Consider the following 22,331-nt stretch of genomic DNA (forward strand, 5'->3'; position numbering starts at 1 on the left):
GGAGCAGTTGTGTGGAATCAGGGTGGGGCTGGGGTTCCTCCTGCCTCGGGCCAGTCAAGTGCTGCTGAGGGCTGGAGTCAGCTTCGGCTGCTGGTGCCCTCGTGAGTTGACAGGACCACAGGAGTCCCACGCTGCCGCTCTCCTGCTCCGCCAGGTTACAAGGGGCCACCTTCCTGGAGTGAAGTGAGCCACTCTGAGAGAATGAATGATTCTGGTTACGGCAGTTCTGGATGTCTGAGCTTGACAGCTTCAGGAAAAACTGTGGGAGGTGGGGCCATGGCACAAACGTGGTGGGTGGGTGGAAGGGTTCTGAGCACTCACTCAGCATCCTGGCCGCCTCCAGGCTTTTTCGGTTTTGTTCTTTTAACTTTTTCAACCAGCAGATACTGAGTTCTCTTTTTATTATTATTCAGTTATTCTTTAAAATAGAGATGGGTTCTTGCTGTGTTGCCCAGTCTCGTCTTGAACTCCTGGGCTCAGGCGATCCTCCCATCTCGGCTTCCCAAAGTGCTGGGATTACAGGCGTGAGACATGGCGGCCGGCCGGATACTGAGTTCTTAGCATGGCCAGAGACTGCTTTAGGTCAGAGCTTCCCAACTGGAGTGATTCTGCTCCCCTGGGAACACTTGGCCCTGTCTGGACAGTTTTAGTTGTCACAGCTGGGGCAGGGGTAGGGCTGGCACCCAGCGGGGGAGGGGAGGATGAGCTGCTCAGCATCCTGCGATGCAGTCCCTCCCACAGGTGGGGGCGCGACGTACCCGGCTTTCAAAGTGCGTGTGGTCACCACCTAAGAGCTAGCATTTCCTTGTTTGTAGATTTTACCTTCAGGGTGGAAGGCCACTTTAGCGTTGGTGCAGAAAGATCTCCAAGCTCCACAAATATACACATGGGATCCTGCCCTGTGGGAAAAAGGAGGAATGTGTATTCACGTTTTCTCATTTGCGCGTTCAGTTTCTCTGGAGGGATAGACACTGCACGGATGATGGTAGTTGTCTGTCGGGTGAGGGAATAGGATTATGAGGAAGGCATTTCTGCATCTCTTTTTCTGCTTTTGAATTTTTTAATCATGTGATATTAAACATTGTTAGGAACGTTTATTATAAAGAGTTGAGGCTCAGCGCGGTGGCTCACGCCTGTGATCCCAGCACTTTGGGAGGCCAAGGCGGGGGGATCACAAGGTCAGGAGATCGAGACCATCCTGGCTAACACGGTGAAAACCCATCTCTACTAAAGATACAAAAAATTAGCAGGGTGTGGTGGCGGGAGCCAGTAGTACCAGCTACTCGGGAGGCTGAGGCAGGAGAATGGCGTGAACCTGAGAGGTGGAGCTTGTAGTCAGCGGAGATCGCGCCACTGCACTCCAGTCTGGGAAACAGCGTGACTTGGTCTCAAAAAAAAATTAAAAAAAGAAGGATTTGAAAGAGGCCGGGCGTGGTGTCTCATGTCTGTAATCCCATTACTTTGGGAGGTTGAGGATGACACATCGCTTGAGGCCAGGAGTTCAAGACCAGCATGGCCAACATGGCGAGACCCTCTCTCTACTAAATATAAGAAAAATTAGGCCGGGCGCGGTGGCTCACGCCTGTAATCCCTGCACTTTGGTAGGCCGAGGCGGGCGGATCACGAGGTCAGGAGATCGAGACCATCCTGGCTAACACGGTGAAACCCCGTCTCTACTAAAATACAAAAAATTAGCCGGGCGAGGTGGCGGGCGCCTGTAGTCCCAGCTACTCGGGAGGCTGAGGCAGGAGAATGGCGCGAACCCGGGAGGCAGAGCTTGCAGTGAGCCGAGATGGTGCCACTGCACTCCAACCTGGGCGACAGAGTGAAGACTCCGCCTCAAAAAAAAAAAAAAAAAAAAAGGAAAAATTAGCCAGGCCTGATGGTGAGCGCCTGTAGACCCTGATACTCAGGAGGCTGAGACGGAGACAGAGGTGGCAGTGAGCTGAGATTGCGGCACTGCATTCCAGCCTAGGTGACAGAGTAAGACCGTGTCTCAAAACCAAAAAAAAGAAAGAAAGAAAGAAAAAGAGAAATTAATTATGAAGAGTTCTTAGAAAATAAGTCTCTAGACCCACTTGTAGTCACAGATAATAATTGGGCGTACAGGTGTATAGCTTTTCAGTCAATTTTTTCTATGCAGTTTATAGTTGTTTAAGTGGCTTTTATACCATTTGAGTCACATTGGGCAGGTGGTTTTGAGCCCTACGTGATTATGTAATGGGCGCTTCCCCCTGTCATTTGAATGACTGGTGGGTGTCTTTATCAGTGTATGGTTTTCTGTCACATGAAGATTGTGGTTCATGGACCTGTCTCTGCTGTCGTGTGTTGAAGAGGTTTCCATTCATTCACACACTGGCGTGTTTCTGACCCGCCACCCAACCTGCACGGGCAGAGGAGGTCTCTTTGCCTGGGGTCGGGGTGAGGGTGTCCCTCTAGTTGTCCCTGTAGTGGGCGAGACAGGGTCTGCTGGACTGAGTGAGGGGCCGCCCTGAATTCCTCGGTTTGGATTTCAGGAAGTGGCATGACTTGGTCTAACTGAACGTTTATTTGATACACCCTTGGTACACGTGCTTTCCGGAAGTGCAATACTGGCTTCCCCTTTTATTTTTGTATTGTATTTAAAAAATATAAATTCTAAAGTAATGGTTTCTGATAAAACATTCGATAATTCACAGAGGTGAAAAACTACCCCACAATCCCTTTCTGCTTGAATTCCATGCTCTGGAGAGGACCTCATGAAGGTCCAGGCACAGCCCTGCCCCCAGCACCCCTCTTCTCTCTGCTGCTTCCACACTGAAAGGTGGAGGCTCTGCTGCCTGTTTTCTTTTGTTGCTCCCCATTTTAACTAAACACTAAAGAAAGTCAAGTGTGAATGTTACGGTCATTCATTTCGCCTGTGCTGCACTTTCCTGTCCCTGGCAAGCCCTCCACCGGCACTGATGGGAGGGTGCTTCCTTCAGCTTTCTTGGTTGTCTTACTGGAACAGGGTCAGCCCCATTCTGTCCCATCCTGCCCCCTGCCTGGTCTGTAGCCACGTGGTGCCAGGAGTGAGCTCTGCTCTGCTTCAGGATGACAGGTGTGTGTGGATGTTAGTAAGCCCTGTTGGAAATGGCGAAGCTTTGGGGACAGCTGAGTGACCGCCGGTGCCTGCCGCATGCAGACCCTCTGGGCCCAGGCCGCTGGGAGGCTTCTCCAGAGGGCGGGTTCCCCACCCTCACACCTCACTGATCTTAAAGGACAGAATTGCATTAGAGGTGAAACTGGGGCCATGTGGACAGAGTGGAAATTGAGCTGGCCTTGTCACCTATATTTTACACATGTCTTTTTTCCTTTGTTTTCCCCTTACCTTAAAGTTCAGACCTTTGGGCTCTTGGATGCATAATATACCAGCTTGTGGCAGGACTCCCACCATTCCGAGCTGGGTAAGGAGACAGCGTTTCCTGGGCCTTGGAGCCTGTTGGGGTGCACCCCACCGGCCGGCAGTCCCTCCAGCATCGAGGTGGGTGGGGGAGGGCAGCACTTAGTGCCGTGCCCAGGTGGGGGCGCTGGGCATGCAGGGCCGGGGTGTGTTTGCAGGGCTGCGAGGCCGGGGCGCTCATCCCTGCCTGTGGAGGCTTCTGGGATCCTGCGTAGGATGACTTTTTTTTTTAAATTTTTTACAGAAATGAGTATCTTATATTTCAGAAGATCATTAAGTTGGAATATGACTTTCCAGAAAAATTCTTCCCTAAGGCAAGAGACCTCGTGGAGAAACTTTTGGTAAATATTGTGAATTTCCTTTTGGAAAGGGGATCTGGGACACCCTGAGTCCTCTGAAACTGCTCTCTGAGTGGCTTTCCTGGAGGTTCCCGTGTTCACAAAAAATGGTGTTTTTAGGGTTAATAGTGAGCATAGATAATTACATTTCATGTCGCCAGGCGCAGTGGCTCACGCCTGTAACCCCAGCACTTTGGGAGGCTGAGGCAGGAGAATGGCGTGAACCCGGGAGGCAGAGGTTGCAGTGAGTTGAGATCACGCCACTGCACTCCAGCCTGGGCGACAAAGCAAGACTGTCTCAAAAAAAAAAAAAGAAAAGAAAACAAAAACCCAAACCTTTTGAGTACTTATTTTCACTTCTCAGTATCTGCTGGAGAGTACTGGGTACTGTTCCCCTGCTGCCCCCTCCATCCCCCACAGAGCAACTGGATGGGGAGGCAGGCCCTGGGATCCTGCGCTGCCTCTTAAGGCTCAGCTCATTTTCTCGCACAGGTGGAAAGGAATCTCAGTCTCAAAATACAATGAACAACAGCGAGGATTCTTTTACAGTGTATAGTTAAAAATCCTAAAACAAGAAAAATTGAGTAATTAGCAAAGAGAGCGAATCATCACTGGGACCAGCACACTCCTGCGGTTGTGGAGTGGGTGTTGCTGGGACCCTGGAAGGCTGCAGAGCTGTCTCCTCCAGGGACTGATCAATCCCACACCTCAGCCCCAGGGGAAAGAGGTGAGACAGGTTGGGAGAAGCCAGTGGCTGTGGAGCCTAGCGATCCTGGGGCCACCTGCAGGGGCAGGACTGACCCCGCTCCCAGAGCCGTGTTGAGGAGGGATGTCCAGGGCCAAAGGCACAGGAAGGTCAGAAAACTTCTGTTTCTAGAATATAAACTGATGTACCTTTCCCAGACTAACCTCTCTTCTCTGTTTTACCTGGGCTGGTCTTTTAAATTTTCATGTAGCTGACTCTAAAGCTGAAATGTACAGATGTCATAAACTAGGGTCTGCAGCCACTTGCGCTGTCATAATCCTGGACGCTCCAGCACCAGTAACTTAACATGCTGTGCAGCGTTGATGAGCAAATGCTCAATGGTACAGTCATTTCCTTTTTTTTTTTTTTAATTTTAGTTCCTTTTATTATTCCTGCTACAGTAGTTTCCTATCAAGAATTAGGCACTTGGAAATTGAAAGGGACTTATAGGCCGGGCGCGGTGGCTCACGCCTGTAATCCTAGCACTTTGGGAGGCTGAGGCAGGCAGATCACAAGGTCAGGAGATCAAGACCATCCTGTCCAACACAGTGAAACCCCGTCTCTACTAAAAATACGAAAAATTAGCTGGGAGTGGTGGCAGGTGCCTGTAGTCCCAGCTACTCGGGAGGCTGAGGCAGGAGAAAATGGCGTGAACCCGGGAGGCAGAGCTTGCAGTGAGCCGAGATTGCGCCACTGCACTCCAGCCAGGGCGGCAGAGCAGACTCCGTCTCAAAAGAAAAAGAAAGGGACTTATAATGAGATGAGATAAATTAATTTTTTTGGGTGATGGAGTTTTGCTCTTGTCACACAGGCAGGAGTGCAACGGTACGATCTTAGCTCACTGCAAATTCTGCCTCCCGGGTTCCAGTGATTCTCCTGCCTCAGCCTCCCGAGCGGCTGGGATTATAGGTGCGCGCCACCACACCCAGCTGATTTTTATATTTTTAGTAGTGATGGGTTGTCACCATGTTGGCTAGGCTGGTCTCAAACTCCTGACCTCAGGTGATCAGCCTGCCTCAGCCTCCCAAAGTGCTGGGATTCGAGGCGTGAGCTACCATGCTTGGCCACCAGGTTTGGGTTTCTTTGGTCAGAATAACGTTTTCACCCTGGCAGTGACTAGTCTTGATTGTTACTTAAGGTTTTAGATGCCACAAAGCGGTTAGGCTGTGAGGAAATGGAAGGGTATGGACCTCTTAAAGCACACCCATTCTTCGAGTCTGTCACGTGGGAGAACCTGCACCAGCAGACGCCTCCAAAGCTCACCGCTTACCTGCCGGCCATGTCGGAAGACGATGAGGACTGCTATGGCAATGTAAGCTGGCCAGGATGGCGGGTGAGGTGGGTGGCACTGGGTCCTCCGTGCACTGGGCTTCATGCCTGTGCGCCAGACCCACGTGTGATTTGCAGGCAAAAGGGGAGGGTGTCTGTGCCATGGCGGCAGGCCTGTTGGTGGCTGTAGTCTTTGCTGCCGTGAGGCAGTGGCGAGTGAGGTGCGGGGTGGCTCATGTTTTCCTCATTTCCATGGCTGGGGGCAGTCTAGTGAGTTTCCACCCAGAGGGTGCTGCTAGAACCGGATACTGAGCACCCCGGCACTGGCCCTGGGGTCCCAGGTACGGGACCTCCTGCCCGGCCTGTCGCATCTGCGCTTGGCTTGGTGCTTGTACAGCTGTGCGTCCAAGATGTTCCAGAACACTGCCTGTCTTTCCACAGAAACCCCTGAGTGTCACGTGCTTGGACTTCTGGGACGTGGCGTTGGCAGGGACACTGGCACCGTCTGCGTCAGTGCTGAGTGGGCTCTGAGGCTGCTGGTCTCCCAACTTCACCACAGCCATGCGGTCTTCAGCACACTTTGCTCTTTAAGCTTCTTGTAGAGAAAAGGGACCATATGCCCAAGGGACCGAGGGTGTTGTGAGAGGCAGGCATGTCGCCTACTTTCAACCTTGTTTCCTCTGAGTTCCTCTTGCCACTTCCACCATGACCCCTCATACTTAAGTGTTGTTATCATGAGATCCATTTTTCTGGTTTGACTTCTGTCACTGTGGCTTATTCTAACTGGCACCATGTATGGAGTTCCACTTTCCATGAATGAAGAAGTCTAGATTTTATTTATTTATTTGTTTTGAGACAGAGTCTTGGTCTGTCGCTCAGGCTGGAGTGTAGTGGCGCGATCTCAGCTCACTGCCACCTCTGCCGCTCTGGGTTCAAGCGATTCTCCTGTCTCACCCTCCCAAGTAGTGGGAACTGCAGGTGTGTGCCACCACGCCTGGCTAATTTTTGTATTTTTAGTAGAGACAGGGTTTCGCCATGTTGGCCAGGCTGGTGTCAATCTCCTGACCTCAAGTGATCTACCTGCCTCGGCCTCCAAAACTGCTGGGGTCTTAGGCATGAGTTACTGCTCCTAGCTGGGAATTCTAGATTTTATCTGAAAGTCATCCACAGCTAAACTTCTGCTAGTGTCCCCTCCTGGAGATGAAGTTTCCCAATGCCCCGTAACGCCCCTCATCCTCCCGACATCCTTTGAGCCCAAAGTCTAGGGGAGCCAGGCCTGGGGGGCAGTCTGTGCTGCCTGACGTGGCCACTTGTAGCTTTCATGTATGCAGAGGGCTGGGAGCCCCGAGGCCCTAGCCCCCTGCTGAGGCCCTCACCTCCACCCTCTGTGCCCCCCAAGGCCCTCACCCCCACCCTCTGTGCCACCCAGCTGCTCCTACATGGTCTTTGGTCACTGGCGGGTGCCACCGGGCTGCAGTGCTCTCCTTGCTGGGCCTGCTGTTGCTGCAGAGGTTGTGCTCGGGACTGGCTGGTGGCCGTTATCCTGTGGGCTCTGTCCTCCGTTCCTCCCAGGGTGGTAGCTGGGCTCTGAAGGAGCAGCACAGGCTTTAGTTGTCTGCAGTCTCAGTGCCTGGAGAGCTTCTCTTAGTGTGGGGGTGGGTGTGCTTGCACACGTTGCGTACCTATGCAGGCCTCTGTGCCTGGGCCTACTGAGAGCTAGGGCTGCTTGATACGTGGGTTCTGTTGCTGTCTGAGAAGTCCGGCTCCGTGTGCTGGCAGCCGACTGTTAGATGGCCCATCCTTAGCTCTGAACAGCTGTGTGGTTTGAAAGCCTTGGAGTGGGTCCAGGCAGGGAGCTCCCAGGTCAGATCTCATATGGGGACAGTGAGTGAGTCTTGGCAAACGGCGTCAAGCATGGAAGGAGCCTTCAGGGCTGTACCTCCTCCCTCCCTGCGGGGCTGCACCCTCTCCTTCATGGGGAATGGGCACTGGGCGTCCCCTTCAGCAGGGAGGTTGGCCATGGTACCCACCCTTGGGTCAAGGCAGGAGGAGAGCAGATGCTTCATTGGCTCCTGCTCTCCTGAGGTCCTGCAGGTGCTGGGCGGTGTTGGCATTGGACAGTGTTGGAGACGAGCAGGCTGGGCAGGCCCACGCCCTGTGGAGGGGCCGGCAGCACTGGGTGTTTCCACCCTGCCCATTGGCGAGCACCTCGCTCCAGCCCAGCTGGGTGAGAGGCTTCAGGGCTGTGGGGCGGGGCTGTTGTGCAGCTGTAGGAGTGCGAGCACATGGGGGACGCTGCGTGTGTGGAGGGTTGTGTGGGGCAGCAGCCAGGGCCTGCATCTGAAGGCACAGAGGACGTGGAAGAGCATGCTGTACTCTTATCCCAGCCATTGCTGATGGTGCCATTGCTGGTGGCACCTTTTCTTTCCCCTTGTTGTTGGCCTCAGCAGAGCTCAGATGTGGGGCCTGCAGCCGGGGATGTGGCTGCCCCCACCCAGGGGTTCTCTAGCCTTGGCAGCCCCAGGAGCGTGTTAGTGCGCAGGCTCTGTCTGCTTGGCACGTTTATGAGTGAGTTTCCACTGTCGACACTAGTTTGTCATTTTCCCAGAGAAACAGGCAGTGTTGTCTACCGTAAGTTCAGTTTATCTTTGCTGAGATTAAAAGGAATGCCTTTTAAACAGTTGAATGTGTTTAGTCAAATCACAATATGTAGCATCTGTTACAGACTCAGACCCCTGAGACCCTTGGGGCCCAACGAGGTCTTGCGCGGAGGCCCTGCCTGCCAGCCTGTGCGATGGATCTGCTGCCAAGCCTCCTTGGGCTCCTTCTCTTCCCAGCAGGCATCCCAGCGCCCACCTCCGGGGGCAGCACTGGCATTCACGGGGCCTGCAGGGTAAGGGCCCAGGTCCCCTCTTCCTGGAGAGGAAATCTGAGGCTTCGCCCTTCTGTGGCCCTGATTCCCATGGGAAGAGGAGCCCGACCAGGCAAGATCCAGTGAGGCCTCGGTTCTGTGGCCAGGTGTCCCATGGAGGAGAATCAGGGCTGCCCACCCTGTCGCCTTGCGCCTTGCTGGGTGTGAGCTCCCAAGGCCTGACAGCGGCAGTGCCAGGAGGGGCTGGGGTTTTAGGACTGTAGAGGCAAGTGAAGGTGTGGTTCTCACTTTTCCTTCTTCTCTGCAGTATGACAATCTCCTGAGCCAGTTTGGCTGTATGCAGTTGTCCTTGTCCTCCTCCTCACACTCCTTGTCAGCCTCGGACGTGGGCCTGCCCCAGAGGTCAGGCAGCAACATAGAGCAGTACATCCATGATTTGGACTCGAACTCCTTTGAACTGGACTTACAGTTTTCCGAAGATGAGAAGAGGTTGTTACTGGAGAAGCAGGCTGGCGGAAACCCTTGGTAAGACCTTATAGACATAAGCAATGCTTTGTGCAGAATTGCAGCGTGAACACATGGGGGCTTATGGTGGGTGCCTTTGCCTTGTCACTGCCTCCCTCAGCAGCCTTGGACGCTTGGCCAAGGAGCACATTGTAAGTGCACAGTTGGAAACAGGTGCTTAGGAGGCAGCTGGCCCAGGTGGTGAGTGGGTTGTGACTGCCGGGCGCTGCCCTCCTCTGCTGGGCATTTGGATCTGCTGGGTGTGGCCTGAAGTCACTATGGTGTGGACAGATGCGGCCTGGACTGGGCCACTTGGGAGTTTCTGAGGTTCGCTGTTGTAGCCCCTCTTTTCCACATAGCTTTCCCCGCTTGTCCATTTATGTCTTTTAAGCTGAGCGCCAGGGGCGGTGTGTGTTCAAGGGTGTGCATGTTTTCAGAGGGCTGGGGATCTGTCCTGGGGGCCAGGAATTTACCTTTCCCAATGCTCTTGCCTGCCTGAGAGTGTTCTGATGCTCTAAAAACAAACTTGTGAATTTCTGTTTTATTCCTGTCGAGGCAGATGTCTCCTGTGTTCATGACCATTTGTGTTTCTTTTTTGAGGTACTTTGTGTCCTTTGACTATTTTTTCTTGTATGTTTTGCATCTTTTTTTTGAGACAGAATGTCACTCTGTCACCCAGGCTGGAGTGCAGTGGTGCTATCTCAGCTCACTGCAACCTCTGCTTCCTGGGTTCAAGCAATTCTCCTGCCTCGACCTCCCAAGTAGCTGGGATTACAGGCGCCAGCCACCACACCCGGTTAATTCTTGAAAAAAATTTTTTTTTTTTTTTGAGACGGAGTCTCGCTCTGTCGCCCAGGCTGGGGTGCAGTGGCTGGATCTCAGCTCACTGCAAGCTCTGCCTCCTGGGTCTACGCCATTCTCCTGCCTCAGCCTCCCAAGTAGCTGGGACTACAGGCGCCCGCCACCTCGCCCGGCTAGTTTTTTGTATTTTTAGTAGAGACGGGGTTTCACTGTGTTAGCCAGGCTGGTCTCGATCTCCTGACCTCGTGATCCGCCCATCTCGGCCTCCCAAAGTGCTGGGATTACAGGCTTGAGCCACCGTGCCCGGCTGTTTTTTGTATTTTTTTAGTAGAGACGGGGTTTCACCGTGTTAGCCAGGCTGGTCTCGATCTCCTGACCTCGTGATCCGCCTGTCTCGGCCTCCCAAAGTGCTGGGATTACAGGCTTGAGCCACCGCGCCTGGCCAATTCTTGTATTTTTTGGTAGAGATGGGTTTTCCCTGTGTTGGCCAGACTGGTGCATCTTTTTAACATGGATTTTTAAAAGCCATGTGTGTGGAGACTATTCCTTGTTGTATGTTTTGCAAACATTCTTCAGTTTCTCTCCAGTCTGTTGATACTGTATTTGTATGGAAGCTGCAAATTCTTACCAAGTCCATCCTGTCCCTATTTATATTTTATGTTTTCCATCTTAATCTGGTAAGAAGGGCTTCCCCTCTAATATTTTTACCTGCTTGTCCCTTTTGTGTGGGCAGGGAGGAGCCCAAGACAGTGGGGAGAGGGCTTTGCAGGAAGGTATGCTGGAGTGGAAGCACAAGGCAAGGGGGAGTGGAGGGCCAGGCTAGGCAGGGACAGGACACGTGTGACTTGAGAGACTTGTGGAGAGGAATGAGAGGAAGGAGCTGAGCTCTGGGCCGCCCCAGCAAGTGGGGAACACCAGGACTCTGTGCGGTGTGCCACGCCTGTCTCTAGAAAACCTGTGCAGAGATGCTGGCAGGCAGAAACATCTACAGCTAGGGGCTCCGACTTGTTAGTTGTGAGTCAGTGTGATTGCTGGGGATGTTAATGTGTACTGAGCCGGAGAGGAGGGCTTTTGATGGGAACAATCTGAGCAGTGCTGCGCTGCGCAGCTCCAAGCAGCAAGGAGGTGTGTGCCCGGCTATGCAAGGAGCTTCCCAGGTTTGTATGTGCTGGGGTCCCCATGAAGGGCTGCTGTGGCCACTCCACATACTTGGCCAGGAGCGCTTTCTCTGCAGAGCCCAGCTGAGAGGTGCTGTCTGCAGGTGTGTGTGTGTTTCAGCTCCTTTGGTGACTCCCAGAAGGCCCCTCTGCCTGGAGCTGTTCTTAGAGGGTCTTGGAGTCCGTCTGGGTACATTAGCCTGGTGCTGGCGGCAAGTCAGGATGCACATTCTCCTGCCTGCTTCCTTTGTCTTCAGGGTTCTCTTCCCCTTTCGCCCTTCCTTCAGATTTTAGGCCCTTTTGGGAAGCTGATGACTCCTGAGATCTTGCAGGATGTGTCTGGCTGCTGGGAGGTCCGTCCAGCACCCGCTCTTTACAGTAGTGGTTCGCATTCTGTGTGTGGCCACCAAATTCTCGAGGTCAGGGCAGTTTTTTTTGCAATACTAAGATGTTATTTGTCTTTTTTCTCTCGTTCTCTGTGAGTGTATGGTGGAGTTTTTCAGTGACCACATGCTGTAAAATAGAATCTGTGTGCTTTTGGTCTTTTCTAGGGTCCTAAGTTTTTGGTATAAATATATGCCTTTTTTTTTTTTTTTTTTTTTTTTAATGAGACAGAGTCTTGCTCTGTCACCCAGGCTGGAGTGCAGTAGCATGATCTCTGCTCACACAACCTCCACCTCCCGGGTTCAAACAGTTCTGCCGCAGCCTCCTGAGTAGCTGGAATTACAGGCACACGCCACCATGTCCAGCTACTTTTTGTATTTTTAGTAGAGACAGAGTTTCACCATGTTGGCCAGGCTGATCTTGAACTCCTGACCTCAAGTGATCCGCCCACCTCGGCTTCTCAAAGTGCTGGGATTTCAGGCATGAGCCACCACGCCAACCAACAGATGCATTTTTAGAGATTAATAAATGTCCAATATTTCTACTGAGCTCTTACTTTCTCTTCATTTATACCTGCTATAGCCTCTGTAATTTTACCTTCAACTGAATCATTATTTTGAAATCCTGAAGTTTTCCTTGTGCCCACATGAGAATATGGTAAGTAAGTTCAGGATCACACCTGTAATTTCAGCACTTTGGAAGCCAAAGTGGGTGGATCGCTTGAGCCAGGAGTTCGAGAGCAACCTGGGCAGCATAGTGAAACCCTGTCTCTACAAAAAATACAGAAATCAACCGGGCATGGTGCTGCACATCTGTAGTCCTAGCTGCTTGAGGAGGCTGAGGTAGGAGGATTACCTGAGCCTTGGAAATCAAAGCTGCAGTGAGCAGAGATCTTGCCACTGCCCTCCAGCCTGGGTGACAGAGTGAGAGCCTGTCTCAAAAAAAAAAAAAAAGATAAAAGGGATTTTTTAATTTACATGGAATAGTTTACACTTAAAAAGGAACATTTTAAAAATAAATATGATGAGCTCTTTAAGATCCAATGTTGTTTGTTACAGCTTTTCAGACAATAAATTAAAGAGTCACTGAAGCTCTTAGAAGCTGCATTGTAGACGCTGGAGAGGCCACACAGTAGCTGGGAGACAAAGCCCTTGGCTGCAGCACAGCCTCAGGCTTGGCCACTCTGTGCTGCCACGGTCCACAATGCAATCGAAACTTGCTGGATTCAAGATGTGACTGCAAGCCCAAAGAGGGAGTTGACGTGTCTGCTGCTGAGTTGTGCTTTTGCCTCACAGTGGATGAGTCTACAGACAGCCTGGACCTGCCACTTGGCCTGTGTCCCCGGCTTCTCATCACAGATGATACTGTTTTTTTTTTGAGACGGAGTATCCCTCTGTTGCCCAGGCTGGAGTGCAGTGGAGTGATCTCCGCTCACTGCAGCTTCCGTCTCCTGGCTTAAGCAGTTCTCCTGCCTCAGCCTCCCAAGTAGCTGGGATTACAGGCATGTGCCACCATGCCTGGCTCATTTTTGTATTTTAGTGAAGACGGGGATTCACTATGTTGCCTAGGCCGGTCTGGAACTCCTGACCTCAGGTGATCCACCCACCTCGACCTCCCAGTGTGCTGGGATTACAGGCCTGAGCCACTGTGCCCAGTCTACAGATGATGTTCTTTTACCCCATTGCTTGACCATAAAGCACAAAAGGCACTGACGTAGTCAGAGTGTGGAGTACCTGTGTGAATCTCGTGATTGGTTCCAGAACACGTTTTCCCATTTGTGCTGATGGTGCACAAGCCATGGTGGGTGGAACTGCTGGGATCTGAGCACGACTTGAGGCCATGACACCAAGCAGTGCCAGGGCAAGAATCATATCTTCACAGCACTCACCCACAGGAAGAGAGAGAGAGGAAAGAAACCAGTTTCGCTTCTGAGCATTTGTTAAAAATGATGAATTTTTTTTTTTTTTTTTTTTTTTTTTTTTTTTTTGAGATGGAGTCTCGCTCTGTCCCCAGGCTGGAGTGCAGTGGCGCGATCTCGGCTCACTGCAAGCTCCGCCGCCCGGGTTCACGCCATTCTCCTGCCTCAGCCTCCTGAGTAGCTGGGACTACAGGCGCCCGCCACCACGCCCGGCTAGTTTTTTTTGTATTTTTAGTAGAGACGGGGTTTCACCTTGTTAGCCAGGATGGTCTCGATCTCCTGACCTTGTGATCCGCCCGCCTCGGCCTCCCAAAGTGCTGGGATTACAGGCGTGAGCCGCCGCGCCCGGCTATGATGAATGTTGTTAACACTTTGTAGGATGAAGTGGAAGTATACAGAAAAGCGCTCACTTCCGGCCGCAAACACGAGTGTGCAGCCGCCTCAGGGAGACGCGCTCGTGACTGTTGGCCTGCTGTCCTCATGGAGCATCTGACTGATGGGCAAACTGCCGTTATGCAGACTTACCTATTTGGCCATTATTTTTCTTGAAAATGATTGGAATGAGCTTGTTACTTTAAGGAAAACAACTGCTCATATTTATACCAATGATAAAACTGAAACCTTCAAGTGAAAATTGGAATTTTGGAAAACTTTATTCATCACTGTGAGCTTGATACCTTCCCAATAAAAGACTTTTTTTAGATTCTTTTTTGTTTATATTATTTATAAAAAAGAAATAGAGACAAGGTCTCACTGTGTTACCCAGGCTGGTCTCGAACTGCTGGGCTCAAGCATTCCTCCCCCTTTGACTTCCCAAAGTGGTGGGATTACAAGCGTGAGCTACTGCACCCAGCCAAAAGTCTTTTTTTTTTTAATTCTATTTTTGAAACGGAGTCTCATTCTGTTACCCAAGCTGGAGTGCAGTGGCACGATCTCAGCTCACTGCACCCTCCACCTCCCAGGTTCAAGCGATTCTCCTGCCTCAGCCTCCCCAGTAGCTGGGATTACAGGCGCGCACCACCACACCTGGCTGATTTTAGTATTTTTAGTAGAGACATGGTTTCACCATATTGGTCAGGTTGGTCTCGAACTCCTGACCCCAAGTGATTCGCCTGCGTTGGGTTCCCAAAGTGCTGGGATTAAAGGCCAAAAGTCATTTTTGAGGAGATGCATAGTGATATCAATGAACTGATCTGTTGATTCTATAGAATGAAATTTGTCAACATTTGGAAGCTTCACATAATTCAGTGAACAGCTGTCTTCCAGGTGACCAATGTATGACCTATAAAATCATGTGAGGGCAGAAAAACCACTAGTGCAGGGTAGATTGATGGTTTTTAGTGTCACGGTGTATGAAAATTTATTGTTACGAATCAGATTTCACATTGCAACTTAGCTTTAAGCAGCCACCACTTTGTGAATTGTGGTGTAGTATCCAAGAAGAATATCCACAAACATCTACATTTATTCTTAGCCAAAAGGCCAGGAAGTGACACAAATCTCTTAAAAGGCTGAGTATACTCCTCCCTTTTCTTGCTGTTTATCTGAGTGAGGCTGGGTGTTTGTCATGTCCTTCTGCCTGAACACAGGTCTCGGCAGAGCGTGGGTGTGGGGGGCGTGGAGACCCAGCGCTCTCCTTAGGAGCGGAACAGGAGAGGCCTGCACAGCGCACAGGGTGGCACACTCTCCTCATTCATTATTTTGTTTTGGAAAGTAGTTATTTTAAAAATAAAAGTAATGTATGTTAGTAGTAATTGGTTTATTGTTTTTTAATGAATTAAATATTTGAAAATGTCTTAGTTTTCATTTCCTGTGTAGTACGTATCAGTTGATCTAAAAGCTCTTTGGGGTCTTCCACAGAGGTAAAGAGTGTGAGGGGCCGGCCGGGCGCGGTGGCTCAAGCCTGTAATCCCAGCACTTTGGGAGGCCGAGATGGGCGGATCACGAGGTCAGGAGATCGAGACCATCCTGGCTAACACGGTGAAACCCCGTCTCTACTAAAAAATACAAAAAAATAACTAGCCGGGGAGGTGGCAGCGCCTGTAGTCCCAGCTACTCGGGAGGCTGAGGCAGGAGAATGGCGTAAACCCGGGAGGCGGAGCTTGCAGTGAGCTGAGATCCGGCCACTGCATCCCAGCCTGGGAGACAGAGCGAGACTCCCTCTCAAAAAAAAAAAAAAAAAAAAAAAAAAAGAGTGTGAGGGGCCATGGGACTGGAAGGTTGGAGAGGAAACCTGGGACCCATCAGCCTTTGCCACTGGCTCCCTCCCTCACTGGCGGCGAAGCTGAGCCTGGAGAGCCCTTCCAAGCTGTCGGGAAAGCCACCGGCGGAGCTCTGGCTCCTTGCTGGGCTCTCCTGGGCATGGCAGGTGCTTTGCTAGTGGCCTTGGGCTTGGATCCTTGACAATGCTCTTTTTGGGGTCTGGGTGAGGGAGGGTGGAGGAGGTGGTGAGAACCCGCACTTTGGCATCAGGAAAGGGGGTTTTCTGTGGCCACCCCTTGTGGATTGCCCTGCACCCTCCTCTGTGCAGAGGTGGGGAGAGGCATTGCCTGTTTTGAGGGAGCCAAGATGCGGTGTATGAGAGTGAGGCTCCTTCGGAAAGCGCCGTGTGCATGGCGAGTAGTTAGGCATGTCTTCAGGTCTTCAGCTCTCACCCAGCCTCCCGGGGAGGAAAGGGCTCTCAGGGCGGGGGACTTTCTGCAGGAGATAGTAAAAAATTGAATTAAAAAGGTGATTCCAGCCTGGTCAACATGGCGAAACCCTGTCTCTACTAAAAATACCAAAAATTAGCCGGGCCTAGTCGTAGGCACCTGTAATCCCAGCTGCTCAGGAGGCTGAGACAGGAGAATTGCTTGAACCCGGGAGGCAGAGGTTGCAGTGGGCCGAGATCGTGCCACTGCACTCCAGACTGGGCAACACAGTGAGACTCTGTCTCAAAAAAAAAAAAAAATCAAGGTGATTCCTAGAAGTACGGAAACTTCCAAGTAGGTGACAGCAAGGGGCTGTTTCCTGTTGTGAGCTGGGGGGTTAATCCGCTGAACACACACTCTGCTCTTGATGCCACCAGTGGAGCTTTGCCCGCAGTCTCTGTCCACGCACCCTGGGCCACCGGGGAATGGATGTTGTCCATTTCATTGTCTCTCACAGGTGATGCTGGCGCAGGGGTGGGTGGAGCCTGTCTGTGGGGCCCTTGCCTGCCTCTCCAAGGTGCTGGCGTGTTCTGTCGCTGAGCCACTCTGGAGCTTCAGTGTCCCTGGCATGGGTGACACTGCTGGGAGTGCCTCTGGGCTCCTTGCCTGTGCCCTTTTTTTTTCTCAGGATGGATTTCTGGAAGCAAGGCTACTTCTCAGTCCTATTTCCGAATCACTTCCTCAGTGAGTCCTCCCCAGGCTGCAGGTGCCGAGCGGGAGCATCACTCCTGCACGCCCATGCCTGTGGCATGCCCAGCTGATCAGGGCAGAGCAGCCCAGCTCAATTTCTTCGTTTAGGGCCATTGAGAGTTTCTTGTGTCACTTGAATTCCTCTTCTGGGAATTTTTAGTTGGTGCCATTTTGCTAAGTTTTCTGTTGAGTTCCAAGCCTCTCGTGGCACTGTGAATTTGCTGTGGGGTGCAGGTGGAGGCCCACGGCGGCTGGATCTGGAAATCCTTTCCCACCCCAACTGTGGTCCTGGTGGTTTTTTAGGTGGAGGTGGCTTTGTCCTCTTGCCGTGGCTCCCGCAGCTCAATGCTGGGCGGCTGCTCTCACTCTCAGCAAGGAAGACGGCCCCTCCCACACAGTTTGCAGGGATGGGCTGCTGTGTTCTTGTGGTTTTTCTCTCCTTGGAGTTGATACTTTAAACCATGTATCTCATCACCTGTTCTGGCACTTGCTGGCGTGTGGTGAAAGCTGAGGATGGGAGAGGCCATGGGGCTTTCTCCGTCCTCATCCGCCTGCAAGAGCTCTGACCAGCCTGGGCTCAAAGGGACCCTGTCCCTCCCACACTGCCTGCCCCGGTGTAGTTTACTATGAATTTCCCTTTGTTATTCCTCTGCGCTGTTTCCTGGTCACAGGCCTGCCTGTCAGAGTGGCTTCCTGCCGGCTCTGTGGTCCCTCCAGGCATTTCTGTGCTCTGTGCTTTCTGTGCTGTGGTGGATCGGGTCTTCTTCATCACATGTCCTTTTCAGGACCCTTCTTGATTTGTTTCTCTTTGTTTTAATCCCCACGTTGTGTGTGTTGATGGTGAAGTCCCCGGTGTGAGAGGAGGGTTGCACTTCCCCACATGCCGTACACTCCTCTTGCTTCAAACTCACAGGATGGGGTGTGTGTGAGGCCAGGCCCTGGGTCCTCCCTCATGGGGCAGGCCTGGGCACCTCTGCCCAGGTCTAGGTGGGTCAGAGGTAGGGCTGGGTAAGCCCTGGGGGAGGATGCTGTGCCCCCAGCTTGGCCAGTCAGGTCTTCTTACAAGTGCTATTGGCCCTGTGTGCAGCCAGGCAGGCATGTGGATGTGCTCGGATATTTATTTGATCGTCTTATGCCTTCTTCAAATATAAAACATATTATTAGCCGGGCGTGGTGGCTCACGCCTGTAATCCCAACACTTTGGGAGGCCTAGGCAGGAGGATCACAAGGTCAGGAGATTGAGACCATCCTGGCTAACATGGTGAAACCCCATCTCTGCTAAAAATACAAAAAATTAGCTGGGCGTGGTGGTGCACACCTGTAGTCCTAGCTACTTGGGAGGCTGAGGCAGGAGAATCGATCACTTGAACCTGGGAGGCAGAGGTTGCAGTGAGCCAAGATGGCGTGCCACTGCACTCCAGCCTGGGTGACAGAGCAAGACTGTTTCACAAAAAAAAAAAAAAAAAAAAACAACCACACACTTTCATTATTTCTATAGTAGAACCTCAGATCAGGAATTTCAGTAAGAGCAAACAGAACACAAACCAGTAACTGTTAGCTTTAACCAAAAGAGGTAAACTGCAGACATTAAAATAGTATCTTGGGGCCAGGTGCCGTGTCTGATGCCTGTAATCCCAGCCCTTTGGGAGGCTGAGGCAGGCGGATTACTTGAGGACAGGAATTCGAGATCAGCCTGGCCAACAGGGTGAAACCCCGTCTCTACTAAAAATACAAAAAAGTTAGCCTGGCGAGCACAGTGGCTCACACTTTTAATCTCAGCACTTTGGGAGGCCGAGGCAGGTGGATCACGAGGTCAGGAGGTCGAGACCATCCTGGCTAACACGGTGAAACCCTGTCTCTACTAAAGATACAAAAAAAATTAGCTGGGCATGGTGGCAGGTGCCTGTAGTCCCACGCTGCTCGGAAGACTAAGGCAGGAGAATGGTGGGAACCCAGGAGGCGGAGCTTGCAGTGAGCCAAGATCGCACCACTGCACTCCAGCCTGGGGGCAACAGAGCAAGACTGTGTCTCAAAAAAAAAAAATTAGCTTGGCATGGTGGCATGCATCTGTAGCTCCAGCTACTCAGGAGGCTGAGGTGGGAGAATCTCTTGAACCCGGAGGCAGAGGGTGCAGTGAGCCGAGATCTCACCACTGCACTGCAGCCTGGGTGACAGAGTGAGACCCTATCTCAAGCAATCAATCAATCAATAAATTAATACATTGGCCAGGTGTAGTGGCTCATACCTGTAATCCCAGCACTGTGGGAGGCTGAGGCAGGAGGATTGCTTGAGCCCAGGAGTTCAAGGCCAGCCTGGGCAACATTAGCAGGACCCCGTCTCATAAAAAAAAGAAAAAAAGATTAGCTGGGCATGGTGATGTGTGCCTGTGGTCCCAGCTATTTGGGAGGCTGAGGTGGGAAAACGGCTTGGGTGCAGGAGATCGAGGCTACAGTGAGCTGTGGTGGCACCACTGCTTTCCAACCTGGGTGACCGAGCAAGACTTTGTCTTTAAAAACAAAAATCTCTGAAGTCTCAGGAATCAAAAGTGAGGCGTGCTTGCTCATAAGGTATATCGAATCAAAGCCTGTATTTGAAAGTTGCTCTTTGAATTTCTGCCATCTCTGAATAAAAGTGTTTTACTATGATGGAAAAGCCAGAGGAGATATTCTTACGGCAAGTCCAACCTGGGTCTTTCAGGGCTTTGTGATTATAAACTACTCTGCGGGTCCTGAGCACTGAATCGAGGGCCCCAGCTTGCGGGGTAACTTGAGGGTGATCATCTCATCCAGCTGTTGACTCCACGGGCAGCCACCTTTCAGGAGGCAGTTCTGCGCCTCACCACAGCTTTGTTAAGGCAGCAATGACTGTGTCACCTGCCCGTTTCTGCGGCACGGTCCTCCCCAACCTCTTCCCTGCTGTGTGGATGCCACTGGCAGTGAGGGGACAACAGGCACTGTGTCTGGTATCTGCAGGCTCCGTTGCAAATACACATTAAGGCTCTGCATGGCAGTGGCGTGTGTGCTGGGTTACGTGTGGTGGTCTCTGCTCATCCCGAAGTGAGGCTGGCTCTGTGAGGAGAAGGCCAAGGCCACGAGGAGTTCATGTGGCAGGAGGAGCGTGGAGAATTTGTGTTTGTGATTTTCACGGGAGCATCTCTTTCTTGTTTCTTTCCACAGGCACCAGTTTGTAGAAAATAATTTAATACTAAAGATGGGCCCGGTGGATAAGCGGAAGGTGAGTGGTCAGTGGTCCCGATGCTCTGCACGCACGCCTGCATCTTCCCCGACTCCAGCTCAAGGGAGGGCAGCTTGGTGGTGTGGAATCCTTCCCTCTCTTGATTTGCATCACACATCATCTCTGGATTTCATAGCTCGGGAAGGCTGTGAGCCCCTCGAGAAGCCGTGTGGAGCCACACACGTGGTGGTTAGGGCCGAACACAAGCATCCTCGGCACACTCCTGGGAGCCTGGGGCTGCCCGTCGTGAGGTTTCCATCAAGCTGAAGAGGCCACGTCTGATATCTTAGCCAGTGTTCTCACACTGCTTTAGAAGTGTTTCAAAACCATTTAAGGGTTATTCTTTATTTTATGGATTGAAGGGATCCAGCACTTAGCACATGGTCTGCGTGGAGCCAGGCAGGAGTGTGGATGTGCTCAGATATTTATTTGGTCATCTTGTACCTTCTTCAAATATAAATCATATTACTTCTATAGTAGAACGTCAGATCAGGCATTTCAGTATGATCAGACAGAACACAAACCAGTAACGGTTAGCTTTAACGCTTGGTTAGAAAATATTCAACTCCAGGTGCTCACATGGGGCCACTTCCAAGCGCAGGCTCCTGGCCTCTGTTCCTAGCCGTGTGTCCTCCGCAGGCAAGGACCTTGGTGCGGGTGTGTGGAGGCCAGTTCCCGAGAGCAGGCTCCTGTCCCAGGCAGAGCAGAGGGGCCAGGGGAGCCATGGGCCTGACCTGGATGGGCCTGAGCTGCAGCCCCTGTGACCTTAGAAACTGGGCCTGGTGGGGCAGGAAGTACCCTGCCCCTCAGTGAGTGCACAGGTGGTGGCGGTGGCCCTGTGCTCCGAGCAGCTCCGAGGGGCTGCCCAGCCCTCTAGGCTCCAGGAGATGCTGCCAGCACTGGCCTCTGAGGCCTGTTTTGTGTGTTTTGGTGTCAGGGTTTATTCGCACGACGACGACAGTTGTTGCTCACAGAAGGACCACATTTATATTACGTGGATCCTGTCAACAAAGTCCTGAAAGGTGAAATTCCTTGGTCACAAGAACTCCGACCAGAGGCCAAGAATTTTAAAACGTTCTTTGTCCACACGGTGAGTCTGTTCCCAGGGATTCTTGTGTGCAGGGTGATGGGAGGGCTTTGTAGCACGTGGGAAGCAGCCGCAGGCCTTGGCCAGAGGGAGCAGCGGGGATGGGGCAGCTGCCTTGCCCTTTCCGACATCCCAGATGCCCACACTAGCACTCAGTCCTAAGGGGCAGGGGACGCCCGTGCTTGGTTTCAGTGTGGTGGTGACTGGTGTGTGGTCATCAGCCTGCATGTTTGCTTTCTGCTTGTGTGAAGAACCACCACACCCACGTGCTTCCAGGACTCGGAATGGCTGGTAGCAGGCAACGCACCAGGTTGGGGTGGGGGTTTTGGTGGGACTCCTTTGGGAACACTAAATGGCTTCTGTCTTTGCAGCCTAACAGGACGTATTATCTGATGGACCCCAGCGGGAACGCACACAAGTGGTGCAGGAAGATCCAGGAAGTTTGGAGGCAGCGATACCAGAGCCACCCAGATGCCGCTGTGCAGTGACGTGGCCTGTGGCCGGGCTGCCTTCGCTGCCAGGACACCTGCCCCAGCGCGGCTTGGCCGCCATCCGGGACGCTTCCAGACCACCTGCCAGCCATCACAAGGGGAACGCAGAGGCGGAAACCTTGTAGCATTTTTATTTAAAAGAAAAGAAGAAAAAACACACCCAACCACACAAAGAACAAAACCAGTAACAAACACAAAGGAATTCAGGGTCGCTTTGCTTGCTCTCTGTGCTCTGTGGAGGCCTCCATGTGCCCTCGTTGCCATGGGGACCCAGCTCCGTGCACGTCAGCCCAGTCCCACCCAGACTAGTGGACAGACCTGGTGTCACCAGCTTCTCCTAGTATCAGTCCGAACCATGCGCTCACCCTGCCCCAACTGTGTGCTGGTCCTGCTGTGGCCAAGGGGACCGGGTGTGTTTGGCTGTTTCTGCCCCTCCCACTGTGGTCCTGGAACTCTTCACCAGGGAGGGAGCCTCTGCGGCCCTGCCAGGGGGCCGCATCTCTCTGTGGAGGGAGCCTCTGTGCTTCTGTCATGTGCTCCCATTCTTGCGTCTCCCTGTGTATGGCCCTTAGGCCTGGCTGGGCCCATTGCATATCCCTGTGGTGGCTCTGGTGGCAGGCTTTCTGTGGCCCCTGCTGTGTCGGCAGGCAGACTCGCGTGGTGAGGAGCGGGAGGGGTTGCAGTGGTGTGGGAGCAGGCTGCCGAGTGGAGGGTGCCGTCGAGGGCTCCG

The 22,331-nt window shown here is 52.3% G+C and overlaps 1 protein-coding gene across 3 annotated transcripts in view; it reads left to right on the forward strand.

Moving 5' to 3' along the window:
- The window catches only part of LOC105485792 (3-phosphoinositide dependent protein kinase 1), a 74,411-nt gene extending 52,600 nt beyond the window's left edge, over positions 1 to 21,811 (forward strand). For all 3 annotated transcript variants that reach the window (XM_071083956.1, XM_071083954.1, XM_071083955.1), the window contains exons 8-14: positions 3,357 to 3,425; positions 3,666 to 3,762; positions 5,643 to 5,816; positions 8,953 to 9,170; positions 19,966 to 20,023; positions 20,961 to 21,113; positions 21,482 to 21,811. In XM_071083956.1, the coding sequence (XP_070940057.1) occupies positions 3,357 to 3,425; positions 3,666 to 3,762; positions 5,643 to 5,816; positions 8,953 to 9,170; positions 19,966 to 20,023; positions 20,961 to 21,113; positions 21,482 to 21,598 (886 nt within the window). In that variant the 3' untranslated portion in view covers positions 21,599 to 21,811. The remainder of the gene's footprint in view (positions 1 to 3,356; positions 3,426 to 3,665; positions 3,763 to 5,642; positions 5,817 to 8,952; positions 9,171 to 19,965; positions 20,024 to 20,960; positions 21,114 to 21,481) is intronic.
- Positions 21,812 to 22,331: the final 520 nt, after the last annotated feature.

This window comes from Macaca nemestrina, chromosome 18 (genome assembly GCF_043159975.1).
Source record: "Macaca nemestrina isolate mMacNem1 chromosome 18, mMacNem.hap1, whole genome shotgun sequence".
NCBI classification, from domain to species: domain Eukaryota; kingdom Metazoa; phylum Chordata; class Mammalia; order Primates; family Cercopithecidae; genus Macaca; species Macaca nemestrina.